Raw genomic sequence first — 18,737 nt, 5'->3', positions numbered from 1 at the left:
CAAAAAAATTTACGTCTCACACACTCTAATTTTTTAAGCACGCTAGGCGGGGCACTGAAGAGCGAAAAGTAATACAACGACAAGCTATTTAGAACCGAAGTCACGAGAGTTAAACGTCCACCGAATGACATCGCACGTGCCTTCCAATCCGACAATCGCTTTTCAAAGTTTTCAATAATTGGTTTCCAACTCGACGATTTATTCATTTTTGCTCCAATTGGTAACCCGAGATATGTGAATGGAAAAGTTCCAATCTTGCAACCAAACAATTTAGCCATCTCATCAATTTCACATTTATCAACCCCGACTCCAAAGAGGTTACTTTTATTATAATTTACCTTCAATCCGGAACACAATTCAAAGCATTTTAAAAGTTTCATTAAGTTTTCAATATTGTCTAAACTCCAAGTACCGAAAAAAATCGTATCATCCGCATATTGGAGGTGGGAGATATTAATTTTATCATTGCCGATTTCAACCCCATTGAAAAGATTATTCGAAATCGCCGATTTAGTAAGAAGGTTAAGACCCTCCGCCGCGATAATAAAAAGGAAAGGCGATAAAGGATCGCCTTGCCGAACTCCTTTCCCAAGCTTGAATTCTTTTGTTGGAGAGCCATTAACTAAAACGGAAATGGAGGCCGAATTAAGGCACGATGCAATCCACCTCCTCCATTTTATCCCAAATCCCATAAAACCCATCATATCATCTAGGAAATCCCAATGAAGACTATCAAAGGCTTTCTCGAAATCAACTTTAAAAATCATGCTTCGCGAGTTACTATTCTTTAGAAAATTAAGGGATTCATTGGCAATTAGAATACCATCAATAATGTTTCGCCCTTTTATGAACGCGCTTTGTTCGAAGCCGATAAGATGAGGAATCACCTTCCTAATACGAATAGATAACAATTTGGAAATGATCTTATAATAGCTTCCGATCAAGCTAATAGGCCTATATTCATTAAAACACGAGGGATCTTGCTTTTTTGGGATAAGAGTGATAAAAGACGCGTTGCAACCCGGGGAAATTGACCCTTCTTCCCAAAAACCATTGATCGCATCAACCAAGTCTTCACGGATGATTGCCCAAAATTTCTTAAAAAAACTCAAATTAAAGCCATCTGGGCCGGGCGCTTTATTACTAGCACATTCTTTAATCGCACCCCATATTTCTTCCTCACTAAATCTTTTTTCTAAGTCAGCTGCTTCATTTTCGGTAATATTAAAGCAGCCAGGTTCATTGGATATAGAATGTATCGGCCCGGCATCTAGACCAGTGGCAGGCCCAGTTATGTGATCACTTGGGCCAGAACAGACAGTACGTGGGCCAGAACAGACAGTAGCCTGAGCGGCCCGTTGAGCTGAAAGGCCAGATGGACTGTTTGAACCAGACTGAACAGGGACACGGCCCGTTAATTTTGGCCTGCGACTTGTATCTTTGTAAAATAATGTCTGGAAGTGAGAAAAGATGGCGTCTTTAACTTTTATCGGGTCTTCCGACCAAACCCCATCAATGAAAATGCCATGAAAATTATTCTTATTATATTTCCTTCGTATCGTAGCGTGAAAAAATTTCGAGTTCTCATCGCCCTCAAGCGTCCATCTAATTCTTGCCTTTTGTTTCAACATATTTGTTTTGATGTTTTCCTTTTCGGCCCAACGACGTCGACAATCTAACCATGTAGCACGTTCCGAGTCATTAAGCGGATGTGTTTCCGCCTTAATTTCCCAATCTGTTGCTTCTTTTTTAAGATTGTTGATTTCTTTGTCAAGACCCCCAAACATAGTATAGTTCCATGTTTTTAGAGCCGCTTTTACATTTTTTAAACGATCTCTAAAAATACAATCTTTTTTCACACCTTTAACCGGTTGTTTCCACGCCTCAATGATTACCTTATCAACATCCACATAATTGAACCATTCATCGAAAACTTTAAAAGGCTTTGGACCATAATCAATAAGTTTATCACGAAGAATTAATGGACAATGATCCGAGAGATTACGGTCTAAAGTAATAATAGAAAGGTCATCCCACAAACTAATGAATCTATCCGAGACCAAAAACCTATCAAGTTTACTAAATTTTACCCCATCATCACTAATACGCGTAAATTTCCGACCACTAATCGGGATCTCAATCAATTTGTTCCTATATATAAACTCATTGAATCTATCGGCTCTACATTGGTGGAATTGAGAATTTAACCTATCCGAACTATTTCTAACCTCATTAAAATCACCACACAACAACCAACTTGAGTCAGTACTATTAATAAGCCTATCTAATGAATCCCACATCAATTTTTTCTTATGATCACTATGTAGCCCATACACATTGACAACAATAGACTCTTCACCCGACTTCTTCCATTTGCCTCTTAAAGCTAAAAAATAATCACCGCCCGTTGCCTCAATATCTTCAAAGGAACCTTTATCCCAAATGACTAATAAACCCCCCGATTTTCCTATGGCCTCCTTTTGAATGAACCCAAAATTTGTGTCCCCCCACAAGGCATTTACCCATTTATCCGAAACACATTTACTCTTGGTTTCTTGAAATACTGCTATACATGGTCTTTCTTTAATACAAATACTACGCACCCACCCAAACTTGCCCTTAACCGCAAAACCACGAATGTTAAGTGAAAGAATCTTCATAAAATAACAAAGGGAGACGATATGGAACAAAACATGACTTACATTGGGATAGAGGTGGACCACCTCAATCCAATTTGTTCGCCATATTTACGTATCTCATCACTATTAACGGATCTAATTGGAACCTCATTAAAGTTTTGGATATCACTGCCTTTCTTACTCTTCACCTTAGATCTCTTCCCACATGTTTTGCATTTGTATGACTTACCACAATTGGTTCCACATCGACCTATGGTTTTGAAATGTTGAATTCTATTTGCAGCCTTCTGATTAGTCATTGCAACTAAATAGCAATCACTGCAATATGATATGTCGATCGATTTTTTGTTCGAGACTTTGGAATCAGCTTTGTCACTCAAGCTTGTCGAGAAATCGTCAATGCTTTCTGAACAGTGGTTAGAAAAAGAGGAGATAGGAATTGACCTGGATGATTTGGATGATTTATCTTTTCTTTTGGTTGGTTTATCTTTTCTTTTTCGGTGCCTAACCCTTTCTACGTTTTCTTGTGAGTTATCAGAATTCTGAGACACATGTACATCAGCCTTTGAAACCCCATTAGCACTAAACCCAGCTTTTGGAAGTCCATCAGCTTTGTTACCCGACCCCAGCCCATCATTAGTATCTCCAATAAATTCATCTGACCCAACTTTTGAAGACCCATTAGAGCTACATATTTTATTAGGCCCATGACTATCCTCTTCCCCTTTATTACTTGGCCCATTATTTTTCCTTGGCCCATTAGTATTTTTCTCCTCATTGGCACCGTTATTCCCATCATTTTTTGCATCTTTTGAAATATTAGTAGGGTCAGAAGCATGCTTATTGTTGTCTTCGTGGGCACCAGTATTTATATCCTTGGGACCCCCATGCGTATTTTCCTTGAAAAGTGTCCCCACCTCATTATTTTCCTCAGCTGTCTCGCATACCACCTCATCATTACTAGGGCCACTATTCCCAAGATTGCCTGATTCCTCATCTTCTACAACCGGTTGATTTTTTCTCAATTCCGGCATGTCATCACCCGATATTTTAGAATCTTCGCCTTCATCTTCTTCACTCCGTAGAACATCATTGTAAAGACTATATTCGTCATCATCTTTGATAGGACCATGACCATCAATATCACTACCATTTGACTCGCTGTAAAAATCATCTGAATTAATAGACTCTGAATCGTCATATTCTGATGATCCTGTATCTTGACATCTTCTATTTTTGCATTTATGACATATGAACTGTTGAGACACATCTGATGGCTTTTTCTCAACAATTTCTTTAACTTCCTCCTTAACATTGATAAAATATATTTTTGATCTATAGACTAGCTTAATAGACTCATTAACAAGTTCCGGATTATGTAGTTTAGCAAAAACTTTTCCTTGCAATAGATCTTGATTTCCTGTTAGCGAACAATTTTCCAACAAATAGACCACCCCCCACCACTCGGCAATCGAAGTGAAAGTTCTATCTGTCCAACATGGTAGTGGAACTCCTTTAATAGTGAGCCATGCCATTCTTTGTTCCGGCCAATTATTGAAATCCCACATACCGACTTTATGGACCCATTTATTTAGAGGGTGCAAACCTTCCACCAAAGATTTTGCAGCATCTAAGGTTTTGAAGATAAACATTAATCCCAACCCACCTAGTCGTTTGTATTCAATTTCTGAGAAACCTTCAGCAGTCATGATAGCATCCAGGTTTAGAATAATATCATTATTCCTTGCCTCCCCAACGACTGCATTTTTTAATAACTCTACATTATCTGCATATTTATCATCACTATCTGCATTCTTAACATCATCAATAACCACCACCTTTTCTCTTTTAACATCCCCATAATCTGGAACATCCCTCTTGACCTCTTCCCATCTTTTCTTTTCATTAAGTTTGTCACGCAGATCTAAAGTCTCCTTTCTCTTCCCTAACACATCAGTAAAGGTATGCCCATCATGAAGATGATTTGCATCAAAACCGGTAGACTGATTTGGAATCTTATTATGAGGAGCTGGAACTTTTTTCTTTGGAGCCCTAACAGTTGCCTTGAAAACTTTAATCATCACCTCGTTAACCTTGATTGATTCTAACTTCTTCAACAGTTTGTCAGCATCGTTAACATCCGCAAACCTTACGAATGCGAACTTCTGGCCGTTGAAAAGTCTTTTTCCGGCCATATATACGTCTCTCACCGCCCCATATTGTTTGAAGAGTTTCCAAAAATCTACCACCTTCCAGTCATCGGGAAAATTGTAGAACATGTACGATGATAATCGATTTCGGTTTGACCCCCCATGATTGTTGTTGTTCTCGTAGCGACCGTTGTATCTCCCTCGAACTCCCGCCGTGCCTGCCGAAGACGTGCCTTGCCTCACTCTCTCTCTCTCTCTCTCTCTCTCTCTCTTGTTTTTCTCTCTCACACATTTTTCTCTCTTGTTTATTATTATTGCTTTGAGTGTTGGAACATCAAAGATCCTTGCTGAATGAATGACAGAGTTTGGTCTTTTCCAATAGCCAGGATTTTATAACTTTGGCTCCATTGTATATTTCTATTCTACTTCCTCCCTCCCGTTAAAGGTGTCCATCTCATTCAAACTATTTATTAACTTGCACAAAGTAAATACTCCCTTCGTCCGTCCTATATTAATAGTCCAGTATTTCATTTTGGGATTTTCACAAATTAATAGTCCACTTTCATAAATAGAAAAGAATAAAAAGCTTAAGTTCTATTATGCCCTTAATATATGCTGATAAGATTAAATGAGAAAGAAAATGTAGGTGTAAAACTGAAAGGTAAACAGAAAATACAGTACTTTTATGACATGTCTTTAAAATGTGTGTTTTTTTTGTGTGAACTATTAATATGGAACGGAGAAAGTATTATATATATATATATATATATATATATATATATATATATATATATATATATATATATATATGCACACACACACACACATTAGTTTGGGATCACCAAAGGACTTAACCTTCCTAATTTACTCAACCTTTAATCATTTACGTATATTTTAAATAAATTCCGTCAAACTTATCTTGAACATAAAGATAAAACTGACATTTATAATACATATTTTAAATCCAACTAATAATCCAACCACCACTTTTTATGGGATGAAGAGAGTATTTATTTAGAGACAAATATTTGATACAATGTGTTTGTAATGTCAACGGTAACTTAAAAAAGGTTGCTCCATACTTTGTCATCATTTATGTTTTTATCATCTTTTTAGTTTGTTGCGCTCCTTGGTTACTTGTATGTTTGTTGTTTCTTGGGATCGGTTCTAGTGGTTTGGCTTTTGTAGATTGTTTCCTTGTTTAGCTAGGTTTGTTTCGGTTTGCTTGGTTTGTCAGGGGACGTTCGGCTATAGATAATTTATATCGATTGTTTATTTGTAGCTTTATAGGGCTCGTCCAGTCCCACGTTTTTGTATCTGAAAACGTCTTCGCGTATATATAATTTGTCGTATTTTTAACAAAAAAAAAAAAAAAAAAAATCATACTCATCCATTTTCAAATTAAATAACAAAAATATTTTTGTTCTGTGAACTTTTTTGATATATAATTTACTTTTAAAAGAGTAAATAGATAGAAGATAGATATTCTTTCCGTCCTAAAATAATTGTTAAACTTTGCATTTTAAGTCATTCTATTCAACGTTGACTTTTAATATTTTTATTCGTATTATATAATATTTGAATTTGATACAATTTATACCAACGAAAACACATTTAAAAATCAATCCATTCATATAATATTTAGCAAATATTATATAATACAGACAAAATTATTTAAAATCAAAATGAAAAAGAAACACTATGAAAATAAATATTGGTTTGTATAGGAGTATCATATCTTGGATACTTGTTACAATTACAATTCACGTTATGCCAAATTCAAATCATAGAGGTAACATACCGGTTATCATAATATTTGTCACTTTCCCTGTTCATAACATACATAATTTTGGTGTGTTCTTAACTAAGACCAATCTTTCGGATCTAACTCCTATCTATACCTAAATCTTAAAAAACATCTAGAACCAAGATATCAATTTTGTGTGGCATACACAAAAACCACTTTATTCATCTGCCTATTTTCTTCTTATTGCTTTCTCCTTGAATCTCAAATATCCGGATTTGAGAATGACATGCTATCGACTAGGTACGTAGTTGTAACTCGTAAATCTTGATTTCTTCAAGCTCACGAGTAGTTGCAGTTTCGCTAAATAGTTCCTAGTTCTTTAACTGCTGTCATCTACATCTTCCTAGTTTGGTTAGCCCGAACAAACTGCTTCCACTAATAACCTCTTCAAGACTTTCGGACATGGATCCGTTGCAAAGTAAGCATTTGAAGCCATAACCTCACAGCTCTCCTTCCCTACACATGTCTGTTAAAAGGAAAGGTGTAAGAAAATGTAACCTAAAGGTGGCAAGAATAAATTAATTTTGAAACATTTTAGTTACTCCCGTCCCATTATAAGTGTTCACCTACTTTTTTCATACAGTTTTAGAAAATCCTACTGACATTATTCTCCACCAATAAAATATCTTCTCTCCACTAAAATCTATTTTGATTGGTTGAAATACATGGTGGACATTTGAAATAAGACAACCAAAAATAGAAATGTGAACACCTTAAATTGGACGGAGGGAGTAATATTTTTTGACCAGTTTCTAAGTAAACAGGTCGAAAATGTCACCTTCTAATGCAATGCATTAACATTTGCTATATATATTAGCCAATGGACGATGGTACTGTATCCTAAGGGCAGATCGGTCATTTTAATTTTATTTTTTTATTTTGGACTTTTTTGTTTTGTTTTGTGCCTTTAGCCCAGCGAAGCGGGCTCTTGGGTCCAACTAGTTATTGTTTATAGGGGATCTGCCTAAGGGCATGAGCATAGAAATAAAGAATGTTGTAAAGGAAAGTTATACCTTCTCTATGAGCTCGGCGGAGTTTGGCGCGTGACAAGTGCCATGTTGAAAACTTCCACAAGCACCGAAAGGAGTTCCAAAACTTGCAAACTTAATTGCGGATATGGATTGGCCAAGTCCACAACGCAGGTGAACCTTAGTGTCGTGAAGCATTGTCGTTTCACCCGTGCTCTCAGTTTGAAAATTTTCAATCATCGGGTGGTGTTCAAAAGTTGAAGCACAAACATGGGCTTGTGTTCTTTTCACCAAATTTATATCCGAAACGTTCCCACCAACTTCTTCAAATACCACCAATAGATTCCGGGTCGGCTTTAACCAGGATCTGGGAACATGATACCTAGTAAAGAAAAACATGTCAGTTTTGTGGGACTTTCGACTTGTTTGACCCGTATGGAATAATTTGACCCGTATGGGCAAATTTGACCCGTTTACTTATTGCAACGTTGATTGGCATTGTATATAATTCTATCAGGTTATAAAAGGAATCAAGTTTTAACATGTTTAAGTAATATACCGTACATTTTACCCTGTACCCGCTTCCTCTTGAGTTGATTCTTTTTATTACACTTCCGAAAAAAAACATATCCTGACTCGACCCATCCATAAGTAAATGGGTCAAAACTTCAACCTTTGGTTTTATAAACTACAAATTTAGGATTGCAACAGGGATACATTTTTTATGTTTTTTTTTTTACCATCGTTGAGTTGGTTTGCCGCAGCCTGCATGACATTTCCCAGGCCGGAAAGCCCCATTATACTTGCAAACTCCACACGTTCCGTTCGCATGGACTGTCCAATATCTTCCAATGCTTTGACCATTGACCCATACTTGACCCCTGACCATACTTTTCATATCTAAAGCCAGAGGCTCGTTACCTTGCGGTGCATCAAAATAAGCCTTGTACCATTTCAATGGTTGCCTGAAACGGTTGAGTAATGAAACACGACTCCACTCAACAGATGAGATGCCATTTGGCGAATGTAGATTTACCATTTCCCCATTCAACCCCACCTGTTTTAAGGATATTTGTCATTCAATAGTCAAAAACAGAGGAGGTATAGTAGTACTAGTAGTATGTATTGTTGTGGACTTACCTTATAGGTCCATGTTGACCTCGATAAGTCAACTGTTCCATGGTTAAGTCCATCAAGCAAAACAGGTCCTAGGATCCCTGTATCTCTTAACTCGAAGTGTGTTCCGACATTCTTGAATGGAGAACAAGAACTTAACTAAATTAGCAATAAGAAAAGTAGAAATTGCAGGTGCTTTTTGACTATTTCAGTCAAACCAAATGAACATTAACTTCAAACTTCATGAACAAAAATGACTTACTGGTAGTCCGGCAGACATACTAAGCAACGCAATTTTATTTGTTCCACCTCGGAGATCAACTGGTGCAATAAATGTAAATCTAGTGTCCTCCCGCGACCCGTATGCAGACCCAAAACGTTTTCCATTAACAAAAACATGAACTCCATGTCCTTTAGAATGAACTGTGAGAATTGGTCTTCTCCCTCCATGAAGAAATCTCTCCAATGGATTAATTTCGATACTGGTTAATGTGAAATAAAGTGTTTTCAAAAGTTACATACTGTAAACAGATAACTAGAAGTGTCAAAATGGGCGTGTCAAGTAATGAAAAAAGCAGGTACCTTTTGTGTTATTGGTCGCATCATATTAGTCTACCCGAAACACCTTATGTCCAAAATTTTCATTTTTTTATATTATAAATAATTGGTATCTTAAACCTGATTAAAGATAGTATTTTATTCCAATTTTAGAAGGCTACATCCATTAAAAATGCCATTTGGATGATTTTCGACAAGCTTTTTTTTAAAAAAAAATTTAGCTTGATCCTATCGAAAATATTTTTGAATCTACCCGTTCGATGATCAAATTTGTCACCTCTGATATAATACTACTAAACACACAAAAACCTCTAAAAAAAACTGATATGCGTACCTAGTCGAGTACCATAAATAATCACTTGTATCTCTAGTGATACTAATCTGCTCCAAAAGTCCAACAGCACTCAACGATTGCCCACCGTTCGTTAACAGAGATACATCTTCATGATAACTCTTCCATGACTGTAAAATAGAACCCGTTGGCACCATTTGCATCCGTGAAGTTTGAGTTACAACCTTAAAAAAACATGTTAAGATCAAAGTTAGTTTGCATTTAACAATTATAGTATAATAGTATATATAGCGATAATCGTTATGTGACAGACTTTCTATTAACGTACCTTTGCTGTATTGAACACGACGTTTTTGCAGTCGGGTAGGATACTAATGGACCAAGGTGGCAATTTATAATGCTGATTGTTGAACACAACTCTTACAGCAGTGTTTGTTTCGAAATTCGATAGAAATGCAGCACAATGTCCATTTCCTTTATATATGTATGCCTGGTGCACACAAATTATTCGATCAAGTATAAGTTTTATAGAACTGAATCAATTGTAAAATAGGGTATAAAAACTAACATTTTGCCTCTGCCCTAAAGAAATATATGTTGCATCCGATGAGAAAAAAGCCGGTTCACATAACTTAATAGCCCTATGAAGCTCTGTAAGATGACCATATTTAGGTTCTCTAATCAAGCCTGCAAATGGTTCAAAGTTGAGATTAGTTGTATATGAAATCATGTAAGTTGTTTTAGTACTTTTATGATTTAGAAACTTACTTTTCGCATCATTATTTAAGGAGGTATGTTAAAAATTTAGAAACAAATAAGGATTCCGTTAATAGTAGTTTAAATAACGGTGTCCCTTATTTGATTATAAACTTATAACATATTCCTTTAAATATTGATTTTCGAAGTACGTTCCTGTAGTAGAACTTAACTAAAAGTACATACATTTTACGCGCAACTTAAAATTTATTTTTCTCACCATATTCATCTATAGGTGCATCATAATCGTAGCTCGTGGTGATAAAAGGTCCTCCACTAGTGCGTCCGAAGTTTGTGCCCCCATGATACTGTAACGAATACAAAATAATAGATTCAACAAAATTCTTTAAACTAACTTTAAGGCAATGAATCCCGCGTTGTTTAAAAAACTTACTGACCATGTAGTAATTAAAAAACGAGCCACCTTTCTGTACAAAACGAGCTACAGCAAATGCCAAATCAGGAACGGGCCGCTGCTCAATTGGGGCTCCAAATTCCGTAAACCTGAATATAACAGCAAACATATGGATTTCATAACGTGTACTAGATATTAATGTAAAGCATGTTAAAAAAAATAAATAAAACATTACCAGCCACTCCAAGCTTCGGTCCACATTGTTGGCTTGTAAGGTTTGTTTGGAGTAAAAGTGTCACAGTAGAAACCATTGCATGTGTTTATCTGTTGTCGATACAAATTTAGTTGTACGTAAAACATTAAAAATAAATAAAATTGTTTGACAGACTAATTATTTATATAAAAAAATAATGTTGAGTGTTTAATTAGGAAACTGACCACAGGGTCAGGTGCATCTTCTTCCTTGCACATAGACCATGGGACTCCGGTATTCAGCTCAACTGCCATTTTCGCAGCCCAATTTACATACGCTTTTCCTGCTGGTCCAAGTGACCTCCGTCGTGCACCATACTCGTTTTCAATCTAATTAATACAAAATACCAAATGTTATAAAGTAAGTTGTTAGTCTAATGGACAAAAGGGCTTCTGCCCTAGGGTATCAAGGGAAGACGTCAAACTTGAGTTTATGAGTTCGAGTCCGATCGTAGACAAAAAGGGTGTGCATGTTTACTGTTCCAAAATAAATTGCTAGTCTAATTTCCTATTTACCTTTAAAATGAAACATATGTAAAATTTGTTTTTTAATGTATAAAGATTTTTTTTTTTTTCCATCACAATGAAATATTGTCCTGTTTTTGATGAATTACACTTATAAATAGTCTCAAAGAATAATATAATTAAACATCAGTCTCTAGGTTGTAATTTACATTAATGGTACCTTCTTGGAGCCTTATTATTAAACATAAACTATGTAACCGTTAGTTAATTTAGATTAAAATATGTTCCTGCATTTGCAAGCATCCCAAAGATCAATGTATAGTGTTAGTGACTTAGTGTGTTACCAGTTTTTCCTCCAATTACTGATTGCATACCATATGTTTGATTAAAAATTACTCCACATGACAATAAAAGTCAACATTTAAAAACTGACACTAATTCTTGGATCACATGCTCTTGATACCTGCTAACTAAATCGATCACGAATCTTATGAAAATGGGAAAACAGAGCAACACATATGCTAGTAGTGTGAGTTTTTAGATGAAACAAAAACACATGTTAACTTGAGCATTTTTATAACAAATATCATTATGATTAGCCCTCGTTATATAAAGTACAGTGATTAAAAGAGTTGAAACAAAGTAGAACCTGCGAGAGGATGATCGGACCACCTTGTGATTCAAACAACTTTTCAGCCTTCATCATCTCAACAATTTTTCGCGTAAACCCTTGCATTGCTGCCTATAATAATGTCAAATAAACCACAAAGTCAGGGGCCAAATTAGAATTAGTCAAAATAAATAAATGATAAAATTTAAAAACCTTGAAGGGCTCATTGTCTGCTCTAAAGCTGATACCAGGAACATACTTTAACCATACAGGTAAACCCCTATACCAAAGTAGAGAAAAAGTCAAACCCTCAGCATACAAAAGTCAAACTTCAAAAATTTTGCAGGAACAGATAAAAATTCGATCTAACTCAATGTACCCATAATTCCATTCAGCACAAACATAAGGACCAATTCGTAAATTTACATAAAGTCCATGTCTTGCCACTGTCTTAATAAACCTTACTAGATCATATCTGCCACTGAAATCATACTGAAAAGCAAGAAACACAAATTTAACTCATTTGTATTGAAGCACAAGCTAGATTTAATGAAATAAAACATATGTCTAGACAACTTACAATCCCTGGTGTGGGCTCATGAACATTCCAAAACACATAAGTGTCAATTACATCTAAGCCCCCATTTTTTGCTTTAATCATCAAATCATCCCACATCTGCAACAAACCACGACGAGAACACAAACACAGAAAGACATCAATGTAACATCTACTTCATAGGTGGAACGGGTTATTTTGTATAATAAACTTTCAAACTTTGAGCTTAAAATAACAAACTTTTAACTTGTGACGGTTTAATGTGAAAGTTAACTACTAGATGGCTTATAATCTAGCGGTATGTGAGGAGCCACTTCAACTAAGATGTTAGTGTTCGAGTCTCTTAGTAGACATGTATATGTCCATGGGATATATTCGAGTTGTTTTTGTGAGTATGCTTGTTGTGTTCGGCTTTGTTGGTTTCTTTAGGTTTATGTTGTCTTAGGGTTGCTTGTTGGCGTGACCGGTAGTTGTCAGGGATAGGTTTTGTTTCGTGGTTGTCTCGGTTTTGTTTAGTTGTGTGGGTAGCTGGCTTGGTGTTTGTATCTTGTTTTGATATGTGCTTTTTTTAATGCCCTTGGTAATGATAGTTTTTAATTTTGAAAAAAAAAAATCACAAGAATTTTTGTAGCAATAAAAGGGGCAACCCCGGCCGGAACACAATTGGCTATCAATTTCATAATGTGAGGTATACATGGCTCAGCGGCTGTGGCTATGAGGTGGTAGGGTTCAAACACCTGCTTATTTATGGGAAAATGCCTCGCACATTACCAACTGACACATTACCAACTGAGCTACACACCGTTGACAATTATCACAAGATGATCCAGTGATTGGCGTTTTGATATCCTCATGTGAAGATCAAAAAAAGGGTCAAAACTGTCACGGATAACCCACTACAAATGCATATATACATCTAAGTAAAAGTACTAGCGCCCTCTTTGGATGGAAAAACCTCATCCATTACCCCATTTACCCGTTTTATAGCACGTTGATGAAAATTACTTTAGTCACCAAAAGTTAATTAGCTCATTGCTATAGCTTCAATTACTAACATCTTGCAAAGTATGCATAAAAATAATTATAATTTCTAAATTTATCCAAGTACAAACACAAAGAGTACAACGAAAACTCACTTCAGGGGTACTTCTTGGATAATGTATGGAGCCAGAAATGAGAATTCTTCTTTGACCATTAATTATTAAAGATTTATGATCATAAGTCACAATACAATGAATCACTTGCAAGCATGTAAAGATTATGCATAAACTTAAAAGCTTCATCACCACCACCATTGTTTTTTTCTTTCCTTTTGTTTGTAAAATGGTGATGTTTGGTATTTATTATGGGGATGAAGGGATGTGGAAACGGTGGTGATGACAGAAAAAATAACAAGTGTTGAAGGGGTTTAAATGTAAATATGTAGAGTGATGATTATATTCTTGGAGTATTGTTTGATGAATCCAAGGTGTTGTTGCTGTAATCTTACACTTAAACACTCTGTGTATTGATGGTGGTGTAAGACTAAGAAGCAGGATGGCAGGCAAACAGCCAGGATTTTGTGAGTTTTACTTCATTTTAGATTTCTATTTCTATTTCTCTATTTTTGGGAGAAATATTTAATTCAATCGGTGTTTGTAATGTTATCATACTCACCCTTTTCCAAAGTAGATATAACAAATACAGAGTATATAATATATATTTCTTGTACTAACTTTTTTCTCTTGTTAATGTCTACATAATACTTTCTGATAAGTCCATTAAGATTAAGATTATGTATCAATGGTTTATGTATCAAGGGTTTGTTTACCCTTTTTTTTTTTTTCCTGTATCAAGTCATGTTTCTATTTGACTATGTCTCTGCATTTATGTCTCATAAAAATAAAAATAGAACAATTTCCAGATTAAATGAAAACGAAACAAAAATTTTACTTATTGAATTAAGAGCTGTAGAGAAACGGATCATTAAAAACTGTACAGAAGAGACAGATCATTAAGTGAAAAGTAAATATGCGGAGTTTGTGCTATACAACTTTTTAATACATACATTTTTAATGAATTTATAAAAAGAAAATTAATGCTAGATAGTTTGAGGTAGTAAAAGCAAAATGGATATACGTGAAAAAGAAAGGTTTTAAGTGTAAGCTATATTATTTCATATTTCTATATTATGTTTTTTAACAGCATGTTGGGAGTCACTGGTGGGGCAAGAAGCCACCCAACCGATTACATCCAGACCACGTGTCACCATGAAATTCAGAGTGTTTGCCAAGAAGGTACAATCTAGAGAAAATCTCCAAGGAGAAACCCCAAATTAACTATCCATAACACACAATTTGAGATGACTCCCTCTAAATTTAAACCCTCAATCCAATGAAACCCCGGATACTCTAGAGTACTACTTCTCTATTAATGTAAATGGTACATTTTTGTAATTGTTAATGGTAGTATATACCTCAATTAAAGTTAATTAGATGAGCAACATGATTCATATAGTACCATGAGGATGTGTACATTTCATAAAACATAAAGTTCATGTGTGGTTGGCGCACTAACTTATTGGAGCTTTTGGGAGTTTATAGAAGCTTGAACTTATGCTTTTACTAAGTTTCAAGTCATAAGTTTCGTTTGGTAGACATAAAAAGTAGAGCTTATGAAAATTATAAGCTCTTAAAAAAGAAGCTTTTCATAGTAACTTATGAAAAAATTAGAGCTTATAATTTATTGGAAAATAAACTCAAACTAGTTTACCAAACACTTATAAAAAATAATAAACTCTAGGTACCTTCTTTAAAAATAAGTTTCAGCTCTAGCTCTAGCCCATAAACTTCATCTATAAGCTCAAACTTCAGCTACTTTCATTCAAACACAATCTAATTAAAGTAAAACTTGTAGTTGAAACTCGGTGTGTCAAATCGTTTATAAACAACTATCTTTATAAAAACCATTTTATATTAAAAATGGGTATGATATATAATTGTATCGGATGGTAATCTAATGTGATATAGTTATAAATCATCTTTATTTAGCTAAGTGGTTACCGTCATAGTCTAAGTGAGCTGTTAAAAATTGGTAGCGGATAACTCAAACTAATGATACCCTCATTAGCAAAAACATAATTTACACAAGATTTGTGTAATCAGATTGCTCCCACATATAAGAAACGAATAAACAAAACGATAAATGACATGTGCGCATACTATAGATTTTTTTATATTAATTTTGGCATTTAAAAAAATTCCGAGTTTATTAGATGCGACGTAACGTATGCCCCTGACGTTAACCCTAATATTAATAATCAGCAAGTATAGCTATGTTAAAAGATAAAGGTCAACAAGTTTTTTGTGGCCTTTGATCTATAAAACAAATTAATTACAGGTTCACGAAATGTGTATGTGATAACTAACTAATTAATAGGCTCATAATTAATGACATATGCACTAGTAATGTATATCATAATTCACTTAATGCTTACGGAATATAGAAGTTTGATTATATAGAAGTCAAAATTTTAATCAAATCAAATAACGAATTATTAGATTGCAGAAGTATATAACTACGTGCAAGTAAGATAAATTGTTAACAATTAACAATTAACAAATATATATATTTCTGTAACTTTGATTATTAAAAATAATCGAATGGAAGATCTACTTCTACTTTTATATATTTTAATTTATATATTATATATAAATATAAATATAAATTAGTTATTATTATTATTAATTATATATAACGGCTAGATGTAATTAATTAGTTAGAGTAAAAGTCGGATCTTGTATTGGACATCGAATTTTGAACATCCAGTTTTAGTTTCAGGATCACCTTCCCCAACGATCACTTATTTGCCGTTATCTATCAATGTGCTTAATTTGGCGCTATTTCACTACATTTCCTCAATAATCGAGCCTATTTCCAGCGATACGAACTTAACCCATTTCTCGTAATTTAATGATAAAATAAAATATATACAATAAACATGTTATATCAAGTATTGTGTCAATCCCATGATCCAGACTAATAATCATTAATATACTCGAACAGGATTGAAACTTATCGACTATAGTGAAAATTGTTAAGTGTGAAGAAGACAAGAAACAAGAAACTGAAAGTCAATTTTCACGACCGGGGAGAGATACCTCACACCCGCGACGTGTTAACAGAAACACAGGTTTGGTGGTTGATAAGTCTTGCGATCACGAGAAGCTTATTGCGATCGCGAAATCTCGTCTCGCAACAAGCAATTAGAAATTGTTTAGGAGTCCATGTTAGTGTTTGATTTCTTCTTAGTTTAGCATTATGAATACATATGTAACAAGTAAATGTGTGCACGAAAATAACAAAAAAAAAAAAAAAATCCTTTAGTTTGCGCCTGTGGATTAACCATTCTACGTGTTTGGAGTTGAGATATAACCACGTTATATCCTTATATCATTTTATGCATTTACTTATCATTCTTATACATTATATTATTAGTTTATCATTCATGAGTTAGTTATGACGATCAAATGTTTGTCTTGTTTGGGTCCTAAAATTCTAACAAGTGGTATCAGAGTTATAGGGTACAAGATCCGGCACGATGACGAATTGTAAGCAGGTATACGATATGGCAGTTGATTCGGTTTTTCATCAGGGTTATTAAACGACGGGATCTAGGGTTTTGTTTGCAACATGTATCGTGATCAATGGACTTTGTTTAGGTTGCTCACGATGAATTCAGTGAGTACGGTCCTTATACTCAATAGTTGATAAGTCATGATGTGTTAGATTATGATTTTATAATAACGTAACCCGGGAAAGTTGCGTTATAACGATAGTTTTTTCGCTGTGGAAACAAATTTGGTGATCAGATTAATTGGTTTGTTGCAGGAGATATTTTCGGGATGTCCGAGTTTTGGATCCGAGTTCTCGTTCCTCGCTATCTCGTGTGAACGATCGGTTGAGCTATCAAAATTCAGAGGTTCGGGAGCTACATTAAGAGAAAATTCGTAATGATTTCGTTAACCGTTAGATCGTTTTGAAAATTTTAATGTAGGTGTGCAACACTTAGATATAAATCATATAAAAAGTTGGTAGCGATCGGACCGTTCAATTTGGAGTTATGTTTTTTCGAACTAACAGTCTTCATTGAAAACCCTTTGTGGTTTGTTTGCGCAACTGTGAGAGAAAATTCATTGTGGGTTCATATACTAATGGATAGATTTCTTTTTCTTTTTTTTTTGAGATCGTATTACACACACAGATCTAGATGTGGTAAAAATTTGGTGATGATCAGACCGTTGGATTTTGAGATATGAATTTTTGATTTTGGAAAGTTTCAGGATGAACTTTCGGGTTTGATGACGTGAGTGCGAGACAGTTTTGTCGTGTGAAACTTCAAGTGATACTAGCTGTGTTTTCGGGGATGTTGGTTTGTTACGGGAGCTCAGTAGGGTGATTTAACTCAGATTTGGGTGGTGTTGTAATGAATGGGGTGCATCCGGTTGAAAGTCAATAGTGAGAGTTATTCGGGGAAGTTGTATAACACCCCGTCAAAATCCATTAACGGAATGTTAACTCTGGTCCCAGTGCTTAGCTTGACTTCTACGTATGATAATGCTAAAAACGAACATATATTTCATAGCATTATCCCTCAAGAAAGACAAGCTTTTGGTTGCAATTGTTCTATTTATAAGTGATATTCGTTTAAATAATAAAAGGTGCAGACAAAAGACAGATTCGACGAATTAAAGACGCAAACGACCAAAAAGCTAAAAAGTACAAAGTACAATCAAAGTGGTTCAAATTATTGATGAGAAACGTCTCAAAATTACAAGAGTACAAGACAAAAAACGTTAAGTACAAGATATTAAATTGTACGAAAGGACGTTCGAAAATTCGGAACCGGGACCAGAGTCAACTCTTAACGCGCGACACAACGGAGCAAAAATTACAAGTCAACTATGCACATAAATATAATATAATATATAAATAATTCTTAAAATTATTTATATATTATATATATTTAATAAAACCACCGGCAAACAAGAAAACAAATCCATGTGAGCTGGAAAAGCAGGCCATGCGATCGCATGGCCTGGAAGTGCAAATTTCCATGCGATCGCATGGCCCTGAAATGCTGGCCACATCTATAAAAGGCGACGAGTTTCAGCGAACAAAAACACATCTTTTTCTTTCCTTTCTCTCAACGTATATATATATATATATATATAT

At 34.9% G+C, this 18,737-nt stretch overlaps 2 protein-coding genes across 2 annotated transcripts; both read right to left on the bottom strand.

Annotated features, from left to right (window-relative positions):
- Positions 1-6,559: 6,559 nt before the first annotated feature.
- LOC139839371 (beta-galactosidase 3-like) lies at positions 6,560-12,054 on the bottom strand. The gene is made up of 13 exons (XM_071829425.1): positions 12,008-12,054; positions 11,080-11,223; positions 10,877-10,965; positions 10,685-10,790; positions 10,507-10,594; positions 10,099-10,217; positions 9,859-10,020; positions 9,573-9,754; positions 8,943-9,162; positions 8,705-8,815; positions 8,305-8,621; positions 7,610-7,946; positions 6,560-7,062 (listed from the first exon to the last, which is right to left on the bottom strand). Exons 2-13 carry the CDS (start codon positions 11,146-11,148, stop codon positions 6,949-6,951), a joined length of 1,914 nt encoding a protein of 637 aa, XP_071685526.1. The 5' UTR covers positions 11,149-11,223; positions 12,008-12,054; the 3' UTR covers positions 6,560-6,948.
- Positions 11,628-13,705, bottom strand: LOC139840551 (beta-galactosidase 5-like). Its single transcript, XM_071830813.1, has 6 exons — positions 13,661-13,705; positions 12,549-12,644; positions 12,348-12,460; positions 12,182-12,248; positions 12,008-12,100; positions 11,628-11,645 (listed from the first exon to the last, which is right to left on the bottom strand). The coding sequence occupies exons 2-6, from the start codon at positions 12,642-12,644 to the stop codon at positions 11,628-11,630; spliced, it is 387 nt and encodes a 128-aa protein (XP_071686914.1). The 5' UTR covers positions 13,661-13,705.
- Positions 13,706-18,737: the final 5,032 nt, after the last annotated feature.

This window comes from Rutidosis leptorrhynchoides, chromosome 4 (genome assembly GCF_046630445.1).
Source record: "Rutidosis leptorrhynchoides isolate AG116_Rl617_1_P2 chromosome 4, CSIRO_AGI_Rlap_v1, whole genome shotgun sequence".
Taxonomy (NCBI): domain Eukaryota; kingdom Viridiplantae; phylum Streptophyta; class Magnoliopsida; order Asterales; family Asteraceae; genus Rutidosis; species Rutidosis leptorrhynchoides.
Note: the sequence above shows the minus strand (reverse complement) of the source record. Positions and strands in the feature narration are given on the sequence as shown.